This window comes from Dermacentor andersoni, chromosome 9, assembly GCF_023375885.2.
Source record: "Dermacentor andersoni chromosome 9, qqDerAnde1_hic_scaffold, whole genome shotgun sequence".
NCBI classification, from domain to species: domain Eukaryota; kingdom Metazoa; phylum Arthropoda; class Arachnida; order Ixodida; family Ixodidae; genus Dermacentor; species Dermacentor andersoni.
This window is the reverse complement of record NC_092822.1, coordinates 64,591,772-64,614,440: the sequence shown is the minus strand read 5'-3', so window position 1 is coordinate 64,614,440 and position 22,669 is coordinate 64,591,772. Positions and strand designations below refer to the sequence as shown.

The following is a 22,669-nucleotide window of genomic DNA, read 5'->3' as shown; positions in this document are numbered from 1 at the left end:
GTAAGCCAAACTTGGTTGTCCTCAGCAAGCCACAGTGTGCACCTAGCCAGTGGACTCGTGGCGGCATAGAGTTTCTCACTACATTACCTAGAGGGAAATCTGGCGCTGCTGCGCTGTGGTATGCATGGGAATGCCGGTATATTGTGACTTCGGATTGGCATCGTTCTCGGAGAGACAGGACACCCTGAAGACGCGCTTGGCAAGTACCGTTCCGTCTGTCACAATGATTAATTTTCTACTAGAACAGCACGTGAAAAGCTGTTTTAGCTTTATTATTACTCGAAAACATGTTTTGTTTAACTATGAGAACTTGTTATTGTGTGCACGACTACATGTTACGTAAAAAGTATCAGCGGGCCGCTAAAATTGGAGGACAGACGACAAGGTTCGCGCTCGCTTTGAAACAGTTGGTCGTCTGTTCTTGCTTTTCTTCGCTTGGTCATGCATCGTGGGTGAGTAAAGATGTAATATGCGTGAATGGAAACATTTTATGAAGATTTTTCTTTGAGAACGCGTTATTTGCGTAGCCATATCTACGTTTTAGACGAAGCCTCTTACAACACCAGCCAAAACGAGCCTCGCAGACACATATACCGTCATTCCCATGACGGCACGGTGCCCCCTTAAGAAACTCCCATAGACGGTAGCGCCAGATTACCCTCTAGGTGTTATAGTGAGAAACTCTATGCGTGGCGGTACCCAGTAGCAGCTACAGTATCTATGCTGCGTAGCCGACCACGGCTACCAGTGGCAGCTGCGTATGGGATTCCGCTTTATTATGAAATAAAGCGTCCAGAAGAGAGTGCATAGCTGGCTTTTGTTTGAAAAGGCAGTGTCTGAGACAAAAGCGACTCCGTGCTTCGCTTGCGAGCTCCACACACCGCGTAGGAAAGCGGAACTTGGCTGAGATGTTCACAGCAGCGTATGCTACCCACTGACTGTTATTTCACCAAGCCCGAGGGGTGGTTCCGGGCCCTTTAAAGTAGAAATTGAGACATTTCTCTCGCAAGGAAGTGGCAATAGCCTTGCAAACACTTGCTTTGCCGATATCTTTTCTGTCAAGCTTCCTTGTATAATGGTGGCTTGGAATGAAGTCCTGAAATGATGTTTTTTGTTGTGCTCGACTGAGTCCTTCTGCACTGTCTATTAACGTAGTTAGTTCCTTCAACAGTATTAATCCTTTGGAAAAGCCCCCCACAAAATTGGTCTTGCATCACTGGACAGCACTTTTCTAGATTTTATAAGCACTTGAATGAATGCATGATTATTGCCCATTTCCATGTATTAAACTTCGCAGAGTTCATGGATGGGCTGCTTCTACTTTCCTTTAATATGATTTGGGTAGCTTGCACAAAGCGCTTTTTACTTATGGTTGAAGAGTTTCGTCAAAGCTATGAGTTGCCAAATGAAAAGTTGCAGGGCTAAAGTAGAAAAGTTTCGTGTAAGTGTCACTGTTTGGTCGCTTGACAAGGTGGTGTGTAGCAAACGTGGGGTCGCACGAAGCATTGTTACCATGGGTAAAATGCTCCTGACCGGAGAAAAGTAAACAGTGCAATAAAACCACCAAAATAGTGTTCTAACCTAGGCCAGTTGGTTGGTACATATTCAGGCGGGAAAAAAAAAAACTGCACTTTTGAACGGGGCAAGTCTGTCTGTCGACTCCTCGTTTCCTGTTCAAAAGCAGGGTTTTCTCGCCTAAACCACTAAAAATGTTTCGACCAATCGAACACCACTGGCTCAAGTGTCACAGTGCCGTGACTGCAGGCACCATAAAATGCGTAGAGAACTGCGCAGACCGAAACTCAGTAGCCAAGGTAAACAGCTCCTAATGGACAGAACCGAATGCTTCTAATGTACCTCTACTACTAATGGTAGTAGAGGTACAGTCGGTGGCTGTGGAGGAGTAATTGCAGCTGAGTGTATGTGTGAAGCCTTCTTCACCCTCCTGGAATTTAACATAGGCATCCTCGGAAAGCCTCGAGTTTTGGAACTAGGAGCTTGATGGTCCGCGTGATTCATAATTGTAATGTGCAATGTCCTCCACATACCTGCCAACTTTTGCCATTTTAATCGTAAAATGTCCTATTTCGAGAGCTTGCCTGTGATTGTCACATTGACACCACTTGGTTATTTGGAATTGCCCGCATGAGTGCCATCCTCTCGTAGAACCAACATATACATGGTAACTGAAATTTTTTCTGCCGTTAAGAGAATATTTATAAAGTTTTGCAAACATTTGTATTGCTCTGTGGTTGTGACTCTGACTATAGAGCAGTTTCTCTTCACAGCGTTCTTACAGAACAATGTGCTAATGGTTTCATAAACAGTCAACATGTTGAGTAATAAACCAATTTTTACAGTGAGGCTGTTTATAGCTGGTGTTCCGTGGATTTTTTGGGTCCGTCAACAAATCTGCGTGTGCAAAAGCTCAGCTCCCAAATTCGATGCAAGATCACTTCATTTTGTGCAAAAGTTTATACGTCTCATCACTTGAATATGGATCTTAAGTAGATTAGTTATCCATAGGCACCATTTTCAAGATCAGTAGACGGGTACATAATAATTTTAATATATATATTTCTTTTACTTATGGGCCATTTATTTATACAAGCCATTTATTGTCTTACGTGATGGACAAATTTCTTGGTGGGTAGGCATAGAAATTATTACACATTTAATAACAGAGGTGGTACAAGAATGTGTGTGCATACCTATCATCACTGTTGTTTTATCAAAACTATCCCCCCAAAACTTATATGACAATTGGCTTTGATAAGATGACTTTATCATTACACTGAGCATCATTTACTTTTCATAAATAAGTAGTTCACAGTGAAATCGTAAAAGTTGTGGAATTCCTGTCTGCTGCCTATACGTGGGCATCTACGGGAAGGAAATGGACAGCCCCATGTTTGTCTTCTAGGATAAAATTCTAGTCCTTCCAAGTATCATTAAGCCAAGTAACTAAGAAGAATGCTCATTCGCAAATTACCAACAAACATGTTTTGTTTCGTGCGCTCCTTTGGACTTTGCCTCGGTCAATCGTGTCTTCTTTCATGCACTCATTTGGCTTTTCTGTCCAACCACATTCATACGATGTTTTGTGGGAGAATTTAGGACCACAACGGCAAATTCGCTGGCATTCCACCTTCACAGAATGGATTGGCCCACAATTTTTGTATTTTTCACCAAGTTTCTGAATTGTTCATCAAATTCTTGTATTTATCAATTTTTAGGTTGACAGATCTGCACTTAGCAGCCAGAACAACCTGTGAGGCCTTCTTAGGTTAGCACTAGCACCATGCTTGTTTACTTGTTCCTGTACTTGTGTCCTGAGGCTTAATATGAATGATTAACTCGGCACCGACGTTCACCCGCTGTCAGGTTGAAACACTGAAGACTCTCCTCCACCAGTGCCGAGTCCACCAGTAACAGTGTGACTCCACCAGTACACACATAGTAAGCCACAACCCTTGTCTTGGTGCAGGCGATTCCCCCCGAGACCCTGATCCCCGCAGTGGTGGAATTTGTGCGAGGCCTGCCCTCAACGGAAGACCTGGACGCCCTGGGAGCTCGTGTCTTCCCCGGCGCGCCCCGTGACAAAGTGCAGCGGCTGAAGAACTGCGTGCACTACTACCTGAACGGCACCCGAGACGGGTTCCTGCGCTACCGACCCTCGAGCCAGGGCCGCCGGCACGAGTCTGGCTGCTACCCATCCACATCTGGCTCTGCATCGGGGCTGCCGCCGATCTCCGAGCAGCCCGCGGTCAATGGCAAAGGTGCGGCCTAGACACGAACTTGCTGATACTCCTGAACACTCCAGTTGTCCTTTAACTGTTTCTGGTCCAGTGGTATTAGTAATTCTCACGATGGTTTACTCGGAATATCTGATGTAGAAAAGAAGCAAGAACTAAAGTGAAAGATTGCCCTTCTGGCAACTAGCAGGAGTGTTCACAACAGTCTTGACGAGGCATTTGCAACATCTTCAAACTACGTAAACTAAACATATTTGTTTTGCTACAGTGTTTGACCCAAGTTTTGCATTCATCACTGCTGTCTTGGCTGGGTAACCTCCTTGTTTCTTCACTGTGACCATAGGTAGCTGGTTATTTGATCCATTGTGTGCCGCCACACATATTAGTTCATCTTTGTTTCATTCAACACCTTTTGCACATCCCCTTCAGTGATGGTGTGCGCATTTATGTACGCAACATGCCTTTGCCATTTCTGTCAAGTAGTAGCAAGAAAGAAAAAAATCTGTGGACATAGCACTTTGTACCCTTTTTGGGTCCATTGCACTGCTGTGTATTGTTACACACAACTTTGCTGAAGGCACCAGCATGCTTGACAGGATGTTACAAATGGCCTATTCCGTGAACAGTTGTGAAAGGAAAGGTCTTACTGCCTCGTAATGCTCACAGCCAATAATTAACTCGAACTTAAACATGTTGGAGTCTGTGACTTCATCTTCTTTATAAAGGAGCTCTGCATGACTGTCCATACAGTGTTTATAGTATTTGATGGCTCAGTAATTATGAGGACTCAGCAGAAGATGCACAAGGTCCACTACTCTGACTGTCTTGCAATTAAGTGTGAAGCATCTTTTGACATAAGTTGTATTACACATTTTGCATTCGTTTTGCATCTTGAATCTGACAAAAATTCTATAACATTGATGCATTTATCAACTGTCCATTTTGATCCATGACAGAATGGGATAAACTTGAATTCCATGTCATGCACTGTGCTAAACTCTACTGACAGGTGCTCCTAGCACCAGTGTGGTATTGTAGAGATACTGCTACAGTCAGCTTTGTGTTTCCAGCATTGAGTTTTTTCTTTTGGCTCGTGCAGCCGATGTTTCGTCACCAAGCCTCGATTTGTCATCACCCGGAGAAGATGGCCTGCAGCGGTCAGATCCTGCGAAATTTGCATCCGAGACTGCCGAAAGAGAGGTTAGAGCAAATGTGTTTAAAATCTGGGTGCATCTGGCATTACTGAGCAGCGGACTTGGGGGGGGGGGGGGGGGGGGTGAGAGAGAAAGAAAAGCTTATAGATTAACAACCACCATAAGCAGCCAACAGATAGTGAAGCCAAGGAAGGCACTAGGGAAATTATTTTTTAATTGAAACGTAGGGTGAACTGTGAACAAGGGCTAAACTTGCGATGAGTTTCGTAGTCTTAAGATAAAGAAAACTGGAAATGAACGTAGTGGGTGCCATGCCCTTGGTTCCCTTGATTCTGCACGTTCGTAGAGTGGAACACAGGTTCCCTTGGAACAGACTGTGAAGAGCATTGTAATGCTGCAGATCAATGGGAAGCAGTTAGGTTTGACTTGATATATTTAAGTGAAGAAGGTAGCATTAACGGTTGTCTTAATAACTGATTGGGTTTTTTTTTAATAGACACTAAAGAAAGAAGTTATTTGAGCTGTGTTAGTAAATTACCCTTTGCAATACAGTAGAATCTCGTTAATTCGAACTTCTAGGGGGACTGGAAATTTGATAGAAAAAAAAACTCATCAAAATAAGGAGAGCCCCTATAAATGTAGCACCTGATCAATTGTACGGTACTATGCAACCAAAACTTTCTCTGGGCTCGCACTAAAAGTCTTATATTTCATCATCATCATCATTTATTGTCCCTTAAGGACCCTTTTCGGGTATTACATAAGCGGGGGGGGGCAAAAGCATCAAGAAGCACTATGGTCATTATTGTACAATAGTTAACTCATTTGTACAGCGGTAAACAAAACTTAGTATACATGCTAGTAGACACTGAGCAAGAAAAATTAAAATACAAAACAAAGTAAGGTACGAACCGGCAGTAGAAATGGCAACACAACCGGCAATATAACAGAAAAGTAGTAGAAAAAATAAAAGTTATAGACTTTAGAGTAACAGCATAGTAGTAATAGGTTAAGGGTTTAGAAAACATGACAAGAGGTGTCTAAATTTATCTGGATTACTTTCATTTACTATGCTGTTGGGTAGCGCGTTCCACAATTCAATAGCACTAGGTAAGAAAGAGTTGTTGAAGGCATTAGAGGAACCATAGAGACGTCGTAGACTCAGGTTGTTAAAGAGACGCTTGGAAAGCGATTGGGCGGAAGTAAGAGAGTGTTCCTGAGATGTGGGAAATTGTAATAGAGTTTGTGGAAAAGGGAAAGTTGTGAAATCTTCCTACGAAGTGTTAGGCTAGGGATGCTGAGGGATGATTTAATGCTGCTTATACTTGTATGCCAGTCATAGTTTCAAGCGATAAAACGTGCTGCGCGATTCTGCATTGCTTCGAGCGAGTTAGTAAGATAAGACTGATGAGGGTTCCCAATTGCTGAGGCATACTCAAGTTTAGTCGGAATGAATGTTTCATAGGCGAGCTTGCGTATGGGAACAGGAGACAGAAAAATCGATCTTTTGAGTAGGCCAAGGGATTTAGAACAGTCGTTTATAAGTTGAGTTATGTGTGCCGACCACGTAAGCTGATTAGTGATAGTAACGCCTAGATAACGGTAAGAGTCAACTTTAGCCAGGGATGTGGAATTAAGGAAGTACTGGTGGTTAATGATGTCCTGCTTGCGAGTTACACACATGTACTTGCACTTGGAAACGTTGAGGGACACGAGCCAAATAGAGCACCAATTTGCTATTTTGCTTAGGTCTTCCTGGAGTATTAGTTCGTCATTATGGGAGGATATTCGCCGATACAATACGCAGTCATCAGCGAATAACCGAATTGATGAAAGAATGCTATTAGGGAGGTCATTTATAAAAATTATAAACGAAAGATGTCCGAGCATGGAGCTCTGTGGTACACCTCACAAGACTGGACTACTTGTTGACTTGAGGTTATCGATGACAGTGTGTTGTGAGCGGTTTGTGAGAAAACATTCAATCCAGGACAATACAAGTGGGTCGAGATTAAGACAAGCAAGTTTTGCGTTAAGACGTGGATGGGCGACACAATCAAACACCTTTGCAAAGTTAAGATAGATAACGTCAGTTTGGAAACGGGAGTCAAGGTGGAGGTGAAGGTCTGTTGTGAATTCGAACAGCTGCGTTTCACATGAGTGTCCTCATCTAAATCCATGTTGATTGGGAAAGAAAAAAGAGTGCTTGTCTAAATGAGATGCAATGCTGGAGTACAATATATGCTCTAGAATTTTACAAGGTATGCAAGTTAGGGATACAGGGCAGTAATTACATGGACTGGAACTACAGCCAGATTTGTACACAGGTACAATACTAATTTTCCAATCATTCGGAATAGTGGAAGAGGCAATAGATTGAGTGAAAATCAATTTCAAGAAGCGGCTGGATAGAGATTTGGTGCCCTTTAAAGCTTTGGCCGTTCTGCCGTGTGGGCCTGGCACACTGGAAAGTTTAAGGTTATCAATTAAATTGGAGATTCCTTGAGTATCTATAATAACAGCCGGCATTTCCGAAAAATGAGTAGATGGCAACGTAGGAATATCAGTGGGAGGTTCATTAGTGAAAACCGAGCAAAAATAAGGGTTCATGAAATCGGGATGCTGATTCACTGAAACAGGAGACCCGTCCGAGTTGATTAATGCGATACTATGACATAAAGTACATTTAAGTGATAATGAGTTCCAGAATTTGTGAGGGTTGACACGCAGAATGCTCAGCAGGTCCTGGAGGAAATATTTGCGTTTAGATTGTCTCAGCAAACTTGTGTGTTCCCGCAATATCGTCAATTATCTTTCTCATTTTTGCGTATTGTTGCGTCGTTTGAGTTCGCGAAAAACGCGCTTTTTTTTCCTAGATAGTTTTTTAAGGTTGTTCGAATAACAGGGTCTACCGGCATCCCCGCGAATACATACAAGAGGAACATGAGCATCAAAAAGAGACAAAAGTTTATGTTTATAGAGTAACCAGTTTTGCTCAACTGTTCTGGAAGGGGCTGATTGATGGAAGTCTCCAAAAAATGATTCTAGCTCCTTTCTAGCTTCTAGCTTATTTCCTACGTCAGTGTGCGACCTGGGTTCTGCGTGAAGTCCAAGTGCGATAAGATCGGGCCTTGCGTGCCATTTGCTGTGAGTTCGTGTTAAGGGTGAGCTGAGAACGAAGGTGGTTTGATGCATGCCTATGTTCTAGACGGCTGGACCAAGCATGTGCTATGAGTGAGGCACAAGTGAGCGCGCAGTAATGTGATGAAGTGGCGCTGTTATTTATGCGAGTTTTTCTGTATTCGAATACATAGGACTTTTCCGTCACCAACAGAGCAGTTTGAATTATCCATCGACGCAAACTAAGAGATCTTGAATTACTAGAATTTCACTGTACCAATAAAGCCACTCCTACTGCAAGAAGTTGCTCGGTGAGCCAGAAAAAAAAAAAGAAAGAAAACACAGAAGACAAGTGGCAAAGCTGCCTTGAAATTCCCACACCAGTTCACTGTGATGTCATTAACGAAATGCAGAAATACTCATATACCTGTATTTAGGTGCACATTAATAGAACTCTCAGGTGGTCAAAAATTTAATCCGGAGCCCCCGACTACACCATGCCTCGTGGTCAGATTGTGGTTTTGGCATGTGAAACCCTAGAACTCAGTGTGAATTTTAACCTCTGCTGGTGTTCGTCTGGTATGAGCCAAGCTTACTCTTCTCACTAGCGGCTTTCCTTCCCCCACCCCCATTTTTTTCTTTTACAGTTGTCAAGTCTGACGGCATACCGCCAGGCAACGGGCGGTGGCTACCCAACAGCCGGTGTCAACGGAAGTGTTGTGAACGGTGCCTACAAGCCAGGCGAACCTCTGGACTTAAGTCGGAAGAGCACCGAGGATGACAGCGCCGCGGCAGATGCCAATGGTATGTCTAAGCACAGTTGCTGACCGGTGTGTGTGTTCTTCTCATACAGCGGGGTTCCGGAAACATCCAAATTAATCAGGCAGTCCAAAAAGAAAAACAAATTTCAACAATAAATTTTTTTTTTTCTTACGGTACAAGCACAGCAAAACATGCATTTACAGGCTCGTTATGGTGCTTTGCTAAAATAATTTTTCGCTCAAGTTCTGTGGTGGTCGAGGTTTGCAAACTCATTATACATTCTCCCAACATGGGGGCAGTCCCTGACGTGCGCCGTTTGTTGTATCAGTGACTCCACAATGCTCTCAGTTCAGGCTGTGCTTTTCGAAATCAGTTTGAAGCTTTACGGGCTTTATGGCCATCTTTTGTTATTCTTTCTGGCATTATTCTTTCCTTTATTCTTTCTGGCAAGTGTAGGCACGAACTTGGTAGACGTTCGTGTTAGTTGTCGGCTGATCATTCGCAGACCCAACGTGCATAGTTCTCAAGTGTTCCCACGGACATAGGTCAGCATACTCACTCACAAGTATATGGACTCACTTGCGTAAGGTAAAGCTTTGGTGAGTGATGAAGCATGTGAATGAACGGGAGCGAGTGCCATTGAGCTTGAGTGACATTGATATTTAGTCAACGTCAGTCATTGTTGGCAAGTGTGCGTGGACGTGAGTGGACCGGTATATGCGAGTGGAAGCGACTATGAATGCTTGCGAGGACGAGTAGGAAGGTGAGCGCGTGCCAATGAGTGTGTTTAGGAATGAGTGCAAGTACCATATTCACTCACATAATGATCGCACTTTTTTGTCTGAAAAATTGCCGCAAATTCAGGGGTGCGATCATTACGCGGATTAAGTTTTCCACGAAAATAAAAAAAGAATTGTTTTCGTCCTGCATTTGCTGCGGGATGACGACAGGTCAACAAACAGGCGGCTGCTGCTGTAACAGTGCGGGACACCGAAACAACAATGGCGGCCGGCGGAGCAAGCTGAACTTGCCGAACGCAATTTTTTTTCTTCTCACGAGCACATTACGTGCATTGAAACAGTTTCTTCCGTATCAGTAATGAATAATATTGTTAATACCGGAAAGTTTGTGGCAATAACATAGCCACGTCCACTTTGAGGGGACAGAAACAGAGATGGGCACACTGCGGAAACTGCAGCATTTGTCTTCACTACTATCCTGATATGGCATGTTTCCGCTAAGGGTGGGCAAATATCTTAGCTGCGTTACAAGCATCTGCATATGTATAGGGTATACTTCTAACGTATCAGTGTTAACGTGGCTACTATCGTTGCCGCTCACAATTTGTTGCGTGCCGACGTGGTTGCTCAGTGGCTATGGTGTTGGGCTGCTGAGCACGAAGTCACGGGATCGAATCCCGGCCACAGCGGCCGCATTTCAATGGGGGCGAAATGCGAAAACACCCGTGTGCTTAGATTTAGGTGCACGTTAAAGAACCCCAGGTGGTTGAAATTTCCGGAGTCCTCCACTACGGTGTGCCTCGTAATCAGAAAGTGGTTTTGGCACATAAAAACCCCATAATTTAATTTTTAAGAGGAACCGAAAGGCGCTTTTTTTTTGTTTGTTGTTGTTGGTCACAACCATTTTAAAGCCTACAAATAACAAAGTCCAGGCAAGTTTGATTGTAGCTTTTTCTTTTTCTTTTTTTTGTTCGTGGAAGTGCAGAAAGTGACGAAATAAATGAAATGGGGCATCTGCTCAAGAATGTTCGGTGCGCGCAGACCGCTTGGTATGTCTTAAGAGTTGTTCGCGCGGCATTCGACAGGCGGTAAGCGTGATCATCATTAGCTAGACTTGGCACACGACATGTCACTGTGGCAAGTTCAGGGTGCTGTCATTACATGGGAAAGAAACAAATCAAACTTTCACGACAAAATTCAGAGGTGCATTCATTACGCGAGTATGATCATTATGCAAGTAATGCAGTATCACAGCCTGCAAAAATATTGCTCAGTTAGTGTGAGTGAGCAGCGCCTTGTTCTGCCCATCTATGCTCATGCATCGCTTGCACTGCAGGCATCGCACAGCAGAATGGCCCTGCACACGTGAATGGTGGGCCCCTGGGCCCAAGCTCATCGAGCAGCAACAGTTCCAGCCCTGGCCGCCAGAGCCCTAAATCTTGGCAAGGACGTAAGGTGAGTACCCCCCCCCCCTGTATGGATGCAGATTTATTGGCAACCTAATCAACTTACTGTGCATGAAAAATGGAGAAAAGAAGAAGTTTTAGTAGGTAGCTACGATTTCTTCCAAGCTGCAATATTCTTGAAGTTGACACAGGGTTTGTTTGTACAGTGTAGCCTCGTTCCAACGGATCTGCTTTTAACAGACATTCGGATGCTAGGTACTCATTTGCGGCATTATGCTGATCTTCCTGTCTCTTCCATTGATTGAGCTTCGTATCCAATGGATTCTGGTACAACATACAGTGCCAGCAAGATCAACACAGGTGGCAGTCATTTCGAGGCAGCCGTATTTGACTTGGATTCGACCGGCTTGAAATGGGCTGGATTTGAACATTTTCTATATGATGGATGATTTGCAAAGATTACAGATTCGGAGTGTACAACAGCGTGTAAGCAGTCACTCGTCAATATCAAAGTACCGATACTAAGAACGGAGGTCACTGATCTTCGGTCTACCGATGATTAGTTTGCTGTCTGACAGACCATTTTAAAACAGTCGGCCATTCACTCAAATCGTCAAAATAGAAAAAAAATTATGGCTATAAAAGCAGTATTTACGTACCACTTATGCTTGCATAATACATTGCGAAAGTTAAAAAAGAATAAAGAGGAAACGGGTTCGCTTGGTAGTGCCCCCTCTCGGAATAAAATGTTTTGTGGCGTTTACACTCAGCATGGCGTGTGCTTTGTTTACCCTGTCAGCCTGTGTGTGCAAACATTCTGTCGAAACGTTAGTGGTGTGATGGAGCCGAATGGATCAACCAATGCTGTGCATCGTAAACCACCAGAAGCAACGAAGGGCAAGCACATTTTCCTGGAGGACAAGCTGGATGTCATCAAGCAAGTTGAGAAGGGCAATAAGCAGATGGACGTTGTCATGGCCTTCGGCTCATCGAAGCAATCTGTGAACACGATCATCAGCGCCAAGAAGGCAATCTTGGCTAAGAAAGTCTTGGGCCACTTTCAGCCCAAGACGTTTTGACTCTACGAGGCTTTTTATTCGCCGACGTTGCAGAGGTCCTGCTGGTGTGGCTTCCCGACGCCCGTTCGCGAAACATCCCCGTGAACGGTCTGCTTCTACGGAAACGTGCGGAGCAACTTGCCACGCCAAGTGTTCAAATGCAGTGAAAGCTGGCTCAACCAATTTAAATTGAGGCATGGAATCGCCTTCAAGTGTCTTTCTGAAGGGTCGGCCAGCATTGGCGACATTGTTATAGCCACTTTTTGGATAGCAGAGTTTCTGCCAGCGCACCTTGAAGACTACGCAACGCACAACGTTTTCAACGCTGATGAAAGTGGCATTTTCTACAAGTTGAGGCCAGGAAAGGCCTTCTGTTCTTCCGAAGATGAAGGAGCGCATAAGTGTTCTCTTCTGCTGCAACATGGACGGGAGTGAAAAAGCAAGGCTGCTGGTTATAGGCTAGTCAGGCTAGTATAGGCTAGGCATGCCTGCGGAATGTACACGTTCCCGTGGACTGGGATTCCAACAGAAGCACCTGGATGACAAAGGATACGTTCAACAAGGGGCTGCTGGAGTTTGACGGCAAAATGCAGAAGCAGAAGAGGAAGGTGTTGCTCTTCCTTGACACTTACTTGAGCCGCATGCAGCTTGCACAGATTCAGGCCACAAAGGTGATGTGTTTCGCACCCGGCACAACCTCAAAAGTGCAGCCTATCAACCAGGGCATCGTGCACTCAGTAAGGCAAGGATGTGCCTTGCTGAGCATTTGCTTTTCGACATGCAAGTGAAGCGAGACTCCGTGATTGAACTGAGATTTGCCGTGGAGGTTCTTTCTTCCGTGTGGGCGCTGATTGAGTAGACTAGCATAAAAAATTGCTTTAGGAAAGCTGGTTTTTCAATCGGTGACAGAGACTGGTCAGGTCCCATATTGTCACTGGAAGACCAACCATATCCAGGTCTCTAGGCATTGGCCAACTAGGCCTTCTGGAGCCAAGAATTCTCGGAGTACATGACTGCAAATTATGACCTAGTTAACACAGAACAGCTGACAGATGGAGAAATTGTAGTGCAAATTCGCAGAGTGTCCACTGCAGATCAAGACATAGAAGAGGAAGGGGAGGAAGGTAGTTTGGTTGTATCCAAGAAAATAACAACTTGTCAAAGCCTTGGAATACAGCCAAGGCCTAAAGAACTATTTTGAGCAAGATGCTATGGCGGCAGATGAAGTGAACAGCCTTGCAATGATGGAGACACGCATAGTGTCTAAAGCTCTTCACCGTACAGTGCAGTCAAAGCTGACATGCTTCTTTCAGAAGACTTAGAGAGGGATAAATCCATTCTTTGACTATGTTTATAACTTGTAATTCACTCTGGTTATAGCAGACTCATTTAGTGTTTACATAAAACTATGTTGTAAAAGCATCACTCTTACTAAATACTTTTTACAACAGAACAAAACATCCTTTATTTTCAAGGTCTGTTGTAATGAGGTTATACTGTATTTTATCTGTGCAGCAAATCAGTAACTCTCGCATTGATGTCATTAGGAATTTTTTTAGTCATGTGCCCCATTTTAAAAAGATGCTTAACACTAAAAACACATGTAGACCAGATTACAGGAATACACTGACAGCTGTGGATTTGTAAAGAATACAGAAACAATAAACAGCACACCAGCTCTCCCTGACCTTTTTGACAGTCTCTGCTTTAGGATGAAGCCTCTTCATACACGTTTTTGCCGACGAGGTTAAGTACCGTCAACCTACCCTCCTCCTCCAACTCCTTCCTTCCTCTTCCCCTGAGCTTCCTGTGTCAAGAGGAACCTGCGTCGTCCCCAGCTTCTGGTTCCAATCGAAAGTGATGTCATCGCCGTCTGCTTATGCTGCATAGAGAGGAGCGAGCACACAGCTAGTGAAAATTCAGGAACCAGGAATTCTGGAAGCGGAACTACTGGAAGCTGAAACCTCGGAAGTGTAAATTGCAGAAGCAAAACTGGTGTGAGTGTTGAATTGGAGAACAGCGGCGTACACCAAAGGTTGGCATTACTTAGCTAAAGTGACAGTTGCGTGTGGATAGAGGGGGCCTTACTCTAAGCTGGCCAAAAGGAGGGATGTCGTTTGTGGGATTTTCCTTGTTGATGACGGTGTTCTCACAGGGGCCAAGCAAAACCTGGATAATCTGTCTTCACGTTGAAACAACCCTTCTGTCTGTACCCCTGTTAGCAGCATGTTGGAGGCTTCATCCCACTTTCCTTGCGCCTGTTCTGGTTCAGGGCCAGAAGGGCAGTGCCGGCGCCAGCAGCACCGGCAGCGAGGCGGCAAGTGCCAGTGGCAGCAGCACGGCTGCCGAGGGCCGTGTTGGCGGCACGTTCATTATGCCCGAGGCACCCAAGCTGCCCAAGGTGCCTCCAGAGGTGATGCGGACAGCAAGCGAGCGGCACCAAAAAGGCCTCATGTCTCCCTGGATTTACCAGCTGCTGTCACAGGTAAGGATGTTGCTTGTCGGAATCTTCATTGTGCTGGACCATGACTTCGCATGTCACAACAGACAGTTCTAGTGTACAGTTGAACTGACTTATAACAATACCGGCTTTAACAATATATCAGTTATAACAATGAGAAGCTGCTGGAAAGTGATCGTGTGTGCAGAGGCGGGCAGAAATCTGGCCGCATCACGGGCGTTTGGAGTCCCCGAAACTAGTGTGTGGGTCTGGCTCAAACAAAAGGAGAGGCATTCTACTCTGGCTGCTGCTGCATACAGTGTGACCGCACAGGTCCTATATTGAAAGTGATCTGCTATGGGGACAGAGTCTGCGCATCTAGATGCACCGCGCTGTGTTTTTCATCGCTTCGCTTTGAAGTGAGAGGCAGCACGAAGGTCATTTTACTCTCTCCTGCTACAACTTCCTCACTCCAGCATCTTGATGGCAAGTTTCCGGGGTCATCGAGTGATTCATGTTTGCTTGTTTGCACATGACACCATGCTTGTTAATTTAGTTAGTAAGCGAATGTTTACAAGTTTATACAGCTAATAAAACTACTATCCTTACTTCGTATAGCTGTCTACTAATGTGCTATTGCAATTGATGCTTCGCCTTTCAGGCAAACTACAACTTTTTATTCGTTGCTACTTTATTGCATTGGAAGTAAATCCTTGTTTTTTTTTTCAGATGAGACAAAGTTGTATTTCTCTATGAATGCATGAGCTGCATGGTACTGTAAAGGACTACCCCTTTTTTACCCCCCTCCCCCCAGCTCTCTCTCTCTCTTCACAGAATATAGGCACGCGTTGCAATCGAGGATGCGTTAGAATTTTGTAAATACGGTACTTGTACAACTACCACATTTCATGGAAAAATTGAGTTCGTTACAAACAGGTTTAACTGCATGTTTCGACGTCTAGAATGATAATCAGTGCACTGCATGCATTGTTCTGTTATACTGAGTTTTAAGATAGGTACATCTCATATACAGGTACGACTTTTATGCCAATTTTAGCTTCAAAACCCGCAAGAAGTGAGGGTGTGACTTGCACAAATGTAGGAGGTATCTAGAAAATACACTAAGTATCGACTAAAGTCATACGCTAAGGTAAACCCTGCTGTGAGGCGACAGTACTTTGCGCAGCCAATGAACTGACCAACCTTTGAGGTGGTCCGTTGCCAGTCTGACCACCAATCTGACTTGCCTACGGTTTCCTCGTGACAGGGCGCCATCAAGATTCCCGTGGCCATTGAAGACGAGGCTCCACGTGACATTCCTTGGGGAGTGACTCTGTTCCGACCCATCCGGCAGATGGTTTACGCCGTGCTGTTCAATATGCACCACCATGCATTTGTTGCCAGGCAAAAGAGGGAGGCGGCTGCTGCATCTGCAGGCGGCGAGGCCTCCAAGACAAACAAGGAGAACGCCTTCTCTGAAGGTAAAGATCTAGTGTAGTTTGAAGGATTTGTGGCAGCACAGAGGAGATGAGGCTTCCTTAGCATTTCAAGACCATGTTCGCCCGGTTTTCTCATAACCACCCCATGCGGCTACCCTGTCCTTTGGGAGCATGTACAGTAACTCTAGCCCTGTAGTGTCATCTATGCCGTTGGGCCTCGTTATGGCAAACAGCCTGAAAATTGATTAATGGTTTAGTATGGCCAATATTTGTTATGGTATGTCATCGAGCACGCTCCAAGGCATGCTTTTTGACTTTAAGTTTGAAAGCAGCCATGTAGCTGGTGTAACAGCCTATCGCATGACACGCAGCATCTGCTGCACATTGTGGTGGAAGTCGTGGTGAAATAGGGAACGGCTGGTCTAGTGCATTGCCTTCCTTTGTTTTGTCACCACCGCACTTACACGATGCTATAAGCTAGAATGTTTGTGATGATGAAGCTGCGTGCATCATCATCATCAAAAGTGAGAGCGCTCGGTCGACAAGTTGCGTCCCTGCGGCCCCATGTCACCCTCGTTCATGTTGCCGGTGTTTAGCATCGGTTGCTTCAAAAGCTGTTTGTCGTGGTGCAATCCAACTATTCTGTGGCAGTCAACGGCACTGGCCAAATCGTGTCGGGTTAAAGCAAACATTCTGGAAACCGGCCCTAAAGGTCGGCTGTGTTTTTTTTTTAAGCAAGGTAAAAAAAGTTGATTCTACAGGACAGAAGTGGGAGGTGGGTTCATCACATGAGTCAATTCGGCACATTTGTTTTCGCTAAAACGAGGTCTGGCCACAGCTGTGGGCATGTATAAGGCATCTGCAGCCCCAAATTGCACCCTTGTTTCCTGCCCTGCCCACTCCGACAGAGTCCAAAGGCCCGGCCCCCGTGGTGGTCGTGGAGTGGCTGGGCCGCTCGGGCGGTGGCAAAGGTGCCAGCCGGCGCCCTTACGAGCTCGTGGAAGGGGTGCAGCTGGGCTGGCCCGTGCCCACCGTGCAACGCCTCTGGCTGGGCCCGTCGCTGGACGACAAGAAGTGCCGGCTGCGTGCTTTCCTCAGCTGCCTGCGCAGCGACGTGCCCCTCATGCTCAACACAGCCTACGTGCCCCAGCACCTGCTCATCCCCTGTGCCGTGCTCAGATTCCTCATGTCCCAGGTAACCCACCCACCCACTGCTGCTGGCACTTTCGAACAGCGCAGAAATGCAAATGCTATCACTTCTTGCACTTAACAGCTCGCATCGCATGTGCTCTTGACACAAAAGCGGACGTCTGTACTAGTGCATTTGGACTTCGGTAAAAGGAATTATCGGATGCATGAAAGGAATTTTTAAGCGCTGCTGGTCTTCATAGCAGTGGCTCCGCAACAGCAGCAACAAAAGTTACAATTCAGCATCCCATGCAATATCGGCTACAGCAAAGCAAATATGTGCTCGCTTGCAGCTTTAAGATGTGCAGCCTGGTGGCATGGGCGTTCAATCTTGGGCAAGAGCAACTTGCAATTACAGTTTGTCACAACTTTATTTATCGAACATGTAAAAGTGCACATTCTAGTTACCGTATTTACCCGCGTATAACCCGCCCCTGCGTATAACCCGCACCCCTAACTTTGAACTCGGCGGAAAAAAAAAAAAAAAACTCGCGTATAACCCGCACGTTTACCTGAAAAAAAAAAATGAGCGCTAGAAAGATGCAACTCACACTCAGTGATCATTTCGTTTTCAGAACATTTATTCAAACGACCGCCACCACGTCACTGGTTATCCGATTCTTAATCGTCGCCGCTCTCACTACTGCCATCCGAGGCTTCATCGCCACTCTCAAAGACGTAGTCGTCCTCGGAACCATCCAAACTATTACTGATCGCACATTTTTTAAAGCTTTTCCGCACCAAATCGGCCGGTATCGCTTTCCACGCATCCACGATCCACTGGCACAGCAATGGAATATCAGGCCTTCGCACGCGTCCCGTCGGTGTGAGGGCGTAAATGCCGTCGGCCATCCACTGGGCATACAGCCGCTTCACGTGTGCCTTGAACGGCTTGTTCAGGCACACGTCGAGTGGCTGTAGCATGGACGTCATGCCGCCAGGTATTATGACGAGGTCGGTGCTGGTCTCGGCAAGGCGAGCCTTCACCGCATCAGTGCAGTGGCCTCTGAAGGAATCTAGTACGAGCATCGACCGGCGTGCCAGCAAGGCACCTGGTCTTCGCTCCCAGATTACTCGAAGCCAGTCACCGACTAGGCCACTGTTCATCCACGAATTTTCTTCCGCACGCACAACGATTCCTGGGGGCAGTGGAATGCTAGGTAGCGTCTTGCGTTTGAAAATGACATACGGGCGCAGTTTCGTGCCGTCAGCCAAAGCGCATAGCATGACTGTGCAGCGCAGCTTGGCATTTCCGCCGGTCAGCACGCTGACTGATTTGGAGCCCTTTTTTTCCATGGTCGTGTCCATCGGCATCTCAAAGTACACAGGTGTTTGATCAGCATTTCCCACCTGAGACAGCAAATAGCTGTGCTCCTTCCGAAGTGCGATCACATATCGTTGAAAGTTCAACAACTTTTCCTCGTAGGCTTCAGGAAGCCGCTGGCACATGGTTGTTCGCCGCCGCATAGAAAATCCATGTCTTCGCATGAAGCGCTGAAGCCATCCACGGCTTGCACGAAACTCACGTGGAATGTTCAATTCCCGGGCCAACTTCAGGGCTTCCATTTGCGCCATCTCAGTCGAAACAGCGTGGCCACGACTTCTCTGCTCCTCAATGAACTTCGCAAGCTGCGTCTCGAGGTGGGGGTACGCGCCAGTCTTCGGACCCCGAAACGCTCGCCTGTCCCGGTTCGTTGCTTCGAGACTCTCTTTTTTCTTCCTCCAGTCGCGAATGCACGACTCGTCGACGTCATGCTGTCTTGCAGCAGCTCTGTTGCCGATTTCTTCGGCAGCGGCTATAATCTTTAGCTTCTCTTTCGCTGTGAAACACTGCCGTCGAGTCGCACTCATGATGCCAAAACAAAGCAGGCAAACAGTGCAAACTGGGGTAAGTACACTAAACAGCGCCTAACGCGAGGCTCAACAATGCTGGCCTTTCGTTGGCCCTTCATCGGCTTGACAAGCGTCGATGACGATGGGGATGGCGGACTACACGGGGAGGCCGCCGCACATTGCGGTGAAGCCGACCCCCCCCCCCCCCTCCCAAGGAAAAAATTCGCAGATAACCCGCACCCCCACTTTTTAAACGCGTTTTTTCACATTTTGGTGCGGGTTATACGCGAATAAATACGGTATGTGCACGCATTCTGGCCCTGCAGCTTGGCTGACCTGTCGGTGACTTGAGGTGCCAAACATGTAGCATCATGCTTATGCATCTTTCAAGTAGACCAAATTACTCATTTGTTTTACTCTATATCATTGTAAGGTGCTAGATAGGCAGTCAACGTATGAAAAATTGGGTAGTCCAAAAAAATTAATGCATGCCTTTTACTGCCCCCAGGGGTCAAATTGCTACAGGCACGTCCGAAAAAGCTACGAAGGCCTGCCAGTACATTTATTACGCACATCGGTGCTCATAATGTGACAAGAGACGGTGGGTGCGCATGTCAATGATAGTATGATAGATTAGATAGTATGCAAAATCGGCAATTTGCTTCGTTGTATTGAAACTCAACCTTCTATGCTAATAAGTACAGTTGCCAGTTGATTTTTCTTGCACGGAAAGGGGCCGCAGAATTTTTCTAATTATCGGGCAGTCGAAAAAAGCAAATGTGAATGAATTTTGGAGTCGGCGACGAATGATACAGTCTCATGCCACGCCGACAATATCTTCACATAGGCGGTACGAATTAAGCGAAGCCAGCCATGCTTTTGCGTGCTCTCCACCCTCACGGCTGATAGCGGCGGCCACACTACGATGATACTACCAAGGAAAGCGCCAGCAGCGGGGACTGAATGCTCCGTCCGCCTCTCGCACCAGCGGGTCACTGAAACTCGTGATAATGCAACCTTCATACTAAACGCACGGGAAGACAGCTTACATGATGCCACGCTCTCTCGGCACAACCACTCTTTGCACACGTGGCAGATTACCTCTAAAGCAGGGTGCGTGGCTGCGTGTTCACTCATCTGCGCTTACAGCCATGTGCAGACACGGCCAAGACGCTCGCCAGAAATTGCGACGCGTGCCAACTTATTTCTTCCCCTGCCCCTCGCGCTTGCTTGATCGCGTTAATGCAAGTTCGCTCCGTTTCCCTTTGCTCGCACAGGGAGGCGGCACTCGTGCGTGAAGTCACCCTCTTTCTTCCTCACCCTCGGACACTTTCACACACACCTAAAGCACAGTCTGTGTGGGGCACGATAGGATGTTATTGCACTTGTTTATACAAAACGTGATGCTGCTTCACTTCGGAAGCCACACTTGTCGTGCCACGCCCGACTTGAGAGGTGCATTTGCAAGCATCCACTTGTAGTTAATCATTTGACCATCTGCTTCAGCGGAAGTTTTATTTATTTTCTCAACATTCCGTTGCTGCAGAAGCATTTCATTATATTAAATCGCATACAAATGCACTTCGTTATATTGAGGTTCTAAATACATGATGTTCTATGGACAAAAGGTTATGAAAAGTTAAAAACTTGGTTATATTGAGAATTTCAATATAACAAAGTTTGTTATATCGAGGTTTAACTGTACATGCTTTGTCCTGTGACAGTTGCCGCTTCCCACTTTTGGTGTGCTGAACCACATGACATTGCTGCATCGAGGCGAAGTTGACTTTTGGGAACCAGCATTATGCAGCATGCTGTGTTTTCCGAGCTTCGAAGCCACTGGCAAGGCTCGGCTCTAGGGACATTTTGGAGACAACAGAAAAAGACTCCTTCTCCCTGTCTCTCTCACCTGGAGGAAACTTTTGAAGACAAGAAAGAATGCTTTCTTTTAGATGAAGAACAATACGGGTGTCTATTTTGATTACAGGGGCCTGCTATTGAGCAAGTTCATAGGTGTACAGAACTGGTTGATGGACAGGAACGAGAGAAGGTAGTTTCTTCATGTCTTGCAGCGCGAAATTCTACTATAAGTAAGGAATGGCCTACGAATGCAGTGACAAATGCACTGCGGCCCACATCACAGAGGAATGTGTATAGATGTGCCATCCAATTGCTTTTGCTAATTAAGGCGACCTGAACTGCTTTAATACTGGTGTCTCCTGGAAACTGTTTTGGGGTGCAGTGGTGCTTGCACCTTGCGCCCTGTACCGGAGCTTGTACTGCATACAGTCTCTCAACCAAAACCAGCTGGCCTGGCCTGTTGTTGCCTTGATGCATCTACGTTTCGCCAGACATTGGAGAGTGTCTTCCCTGCTCAACTGGGGCTTCCCCTCCCTTCTTCCGATGCAGGGTGGACCCGGTGGTGCACCCGTGCTGCGGCGCCAGGAGCTGGATGCGTTCCTGGCGCAGGCAGTCTCTCCACAGCTGATGGATGCCCAGAGCACCCAGGGCATGCAGCTACCCCTGGTGGCTGTGCGGGGTACACAGCTCGCCTCTCTCTTCCTGCAGGTGTGTGTGTGTGGACATGGGAAAGGGACGAGGGAACCGTGCTGCCGGGAGGGGGGCTTGGGAAAGAATAAAATACCGCATTTATACGCATAATGCTTGCACTTTTTCCACGGAAAATTGAGGCAAACAAAGTTGGGGGGTGTGATAATTATTCAGGGAACATTTTTCCCACGTAGTTCGAAAACAATCCAAGTTTTGATGGGCAATGTGAGTGGTTGTGAGCATTCTGCAAGTAAATACGGTATCTCCTTCGTGCACGAATTAACTCTGTCCATTGGAATTCGCCACGTTTCTTGCATCTTCAGATTCATGAAAAGCGTCTAGCTGTGGAACAGATTAATAATCCTCGGTTCTTCAGTGGGTTAGTGGAGTGTGGACTCGGTGCAAGAACTCTCTACAACAACGTCCAATATGTGATCAACTATGTCAAGTCCAGCATACACTAAACCTCATTAACTCGAACTCTGATATCTAGATAACAGTAAAACCCCATCAACTTGAAGCTATAAAAACCAGAGTAAGTTTCGAGATAAGCGAAATCACATAAAACTTGGGGGACACTTAAGTTTCGTCTTCAAGAGTGGAATGCGATAGAATTCGAAGATCCATGAATGCTTCTCACGCTTCCCCGCAGCTGCAGCTTATGTAACCGCACGGTTCACCGGGAAATGCTGGCGGCAAACCCTATGCATGAAGGCGAGCTTTTTGGTCGAAACACGGCCTCTTGTATGGGCTTATCTCGGAGGTAGGGCACAGCCACGCCAAAAAATTTACATAATTTTTAGGTTTCCATTATTGTTTCGCACTTTTAGTACTTATGTCCGAGAAGATTTAACATAAAAGGCAGGCACTGTCTGTGTTTTGTTTCGTGACATCTGTTCGTGGGCTGTCATTCTCAAAATTTCAAGGAATAGCTTTGTCAAGAATATAAGACGAGGTATGAGCAACTTTAGTGATAGAATGGTGTGGAAATATAACCCGCATATACCACATGTCGTATAGCAAGACGTGGCACATGCACATACCTAAATGTATGCGGCAATTTTTGCTCACGGACAACTCCGCCGACGCCGACATTGGATTTTCTGTGGCACGGGGCCTTTAATGCTATGGCATTGAAGTTGAAGTTTGCTGGCTGCGCATAGACCACATGGAGCCTTTCCAAAAATTCCACCATTAATATTTTCGTTTGATGACTTTCGCCTG

General features: G+C 46.0%; 1 protein-coding gene across 1 annotated transcript in view; it reads left to right on the top strand.

Moving 5' to 3' along the window:
• The window catches only part of LOC126528153 (constitutive coactivator of PPAR-gamma-like protein 1 homolog), a 50,589-nt gene that overhangs the window by 12,832 nt on the left and 15,088 nt on the right, over positions 1–22,669 (top strand). Inside the window, exons 3-10 of the mRNA XM_050176018.3 lie at positions 3,488–3,779; positions 4,855–4,955; positions 8,677–8,833; positions 10,868–10,986; positions 14,268–14,480; positions 15,703–15,916; positions 16,783–17,069; positions 21,305–21,463. Of these exons, the coding sequence (XP_050031975.1) occupies positions 3,488–3,779; positions 4,855–4,955; positions 8,677–8,833; positions 10,868–10,986; positions 14,268–14,480; positions 15,703–15,916; positions 16,783–17,069; positions 21,305–21,463 (1,542 nt within the window). The remainder of the gene's footprint in view (positions 1–3,487; positions 3,780–4,854; positions 4,956–8,676; positions 8,834–10,867; positions 10,987–14,267; positions 14,481–15,702; positions 15,917–16,782; positions 17,070–21,304; positions 21,464–22,669) is intronic.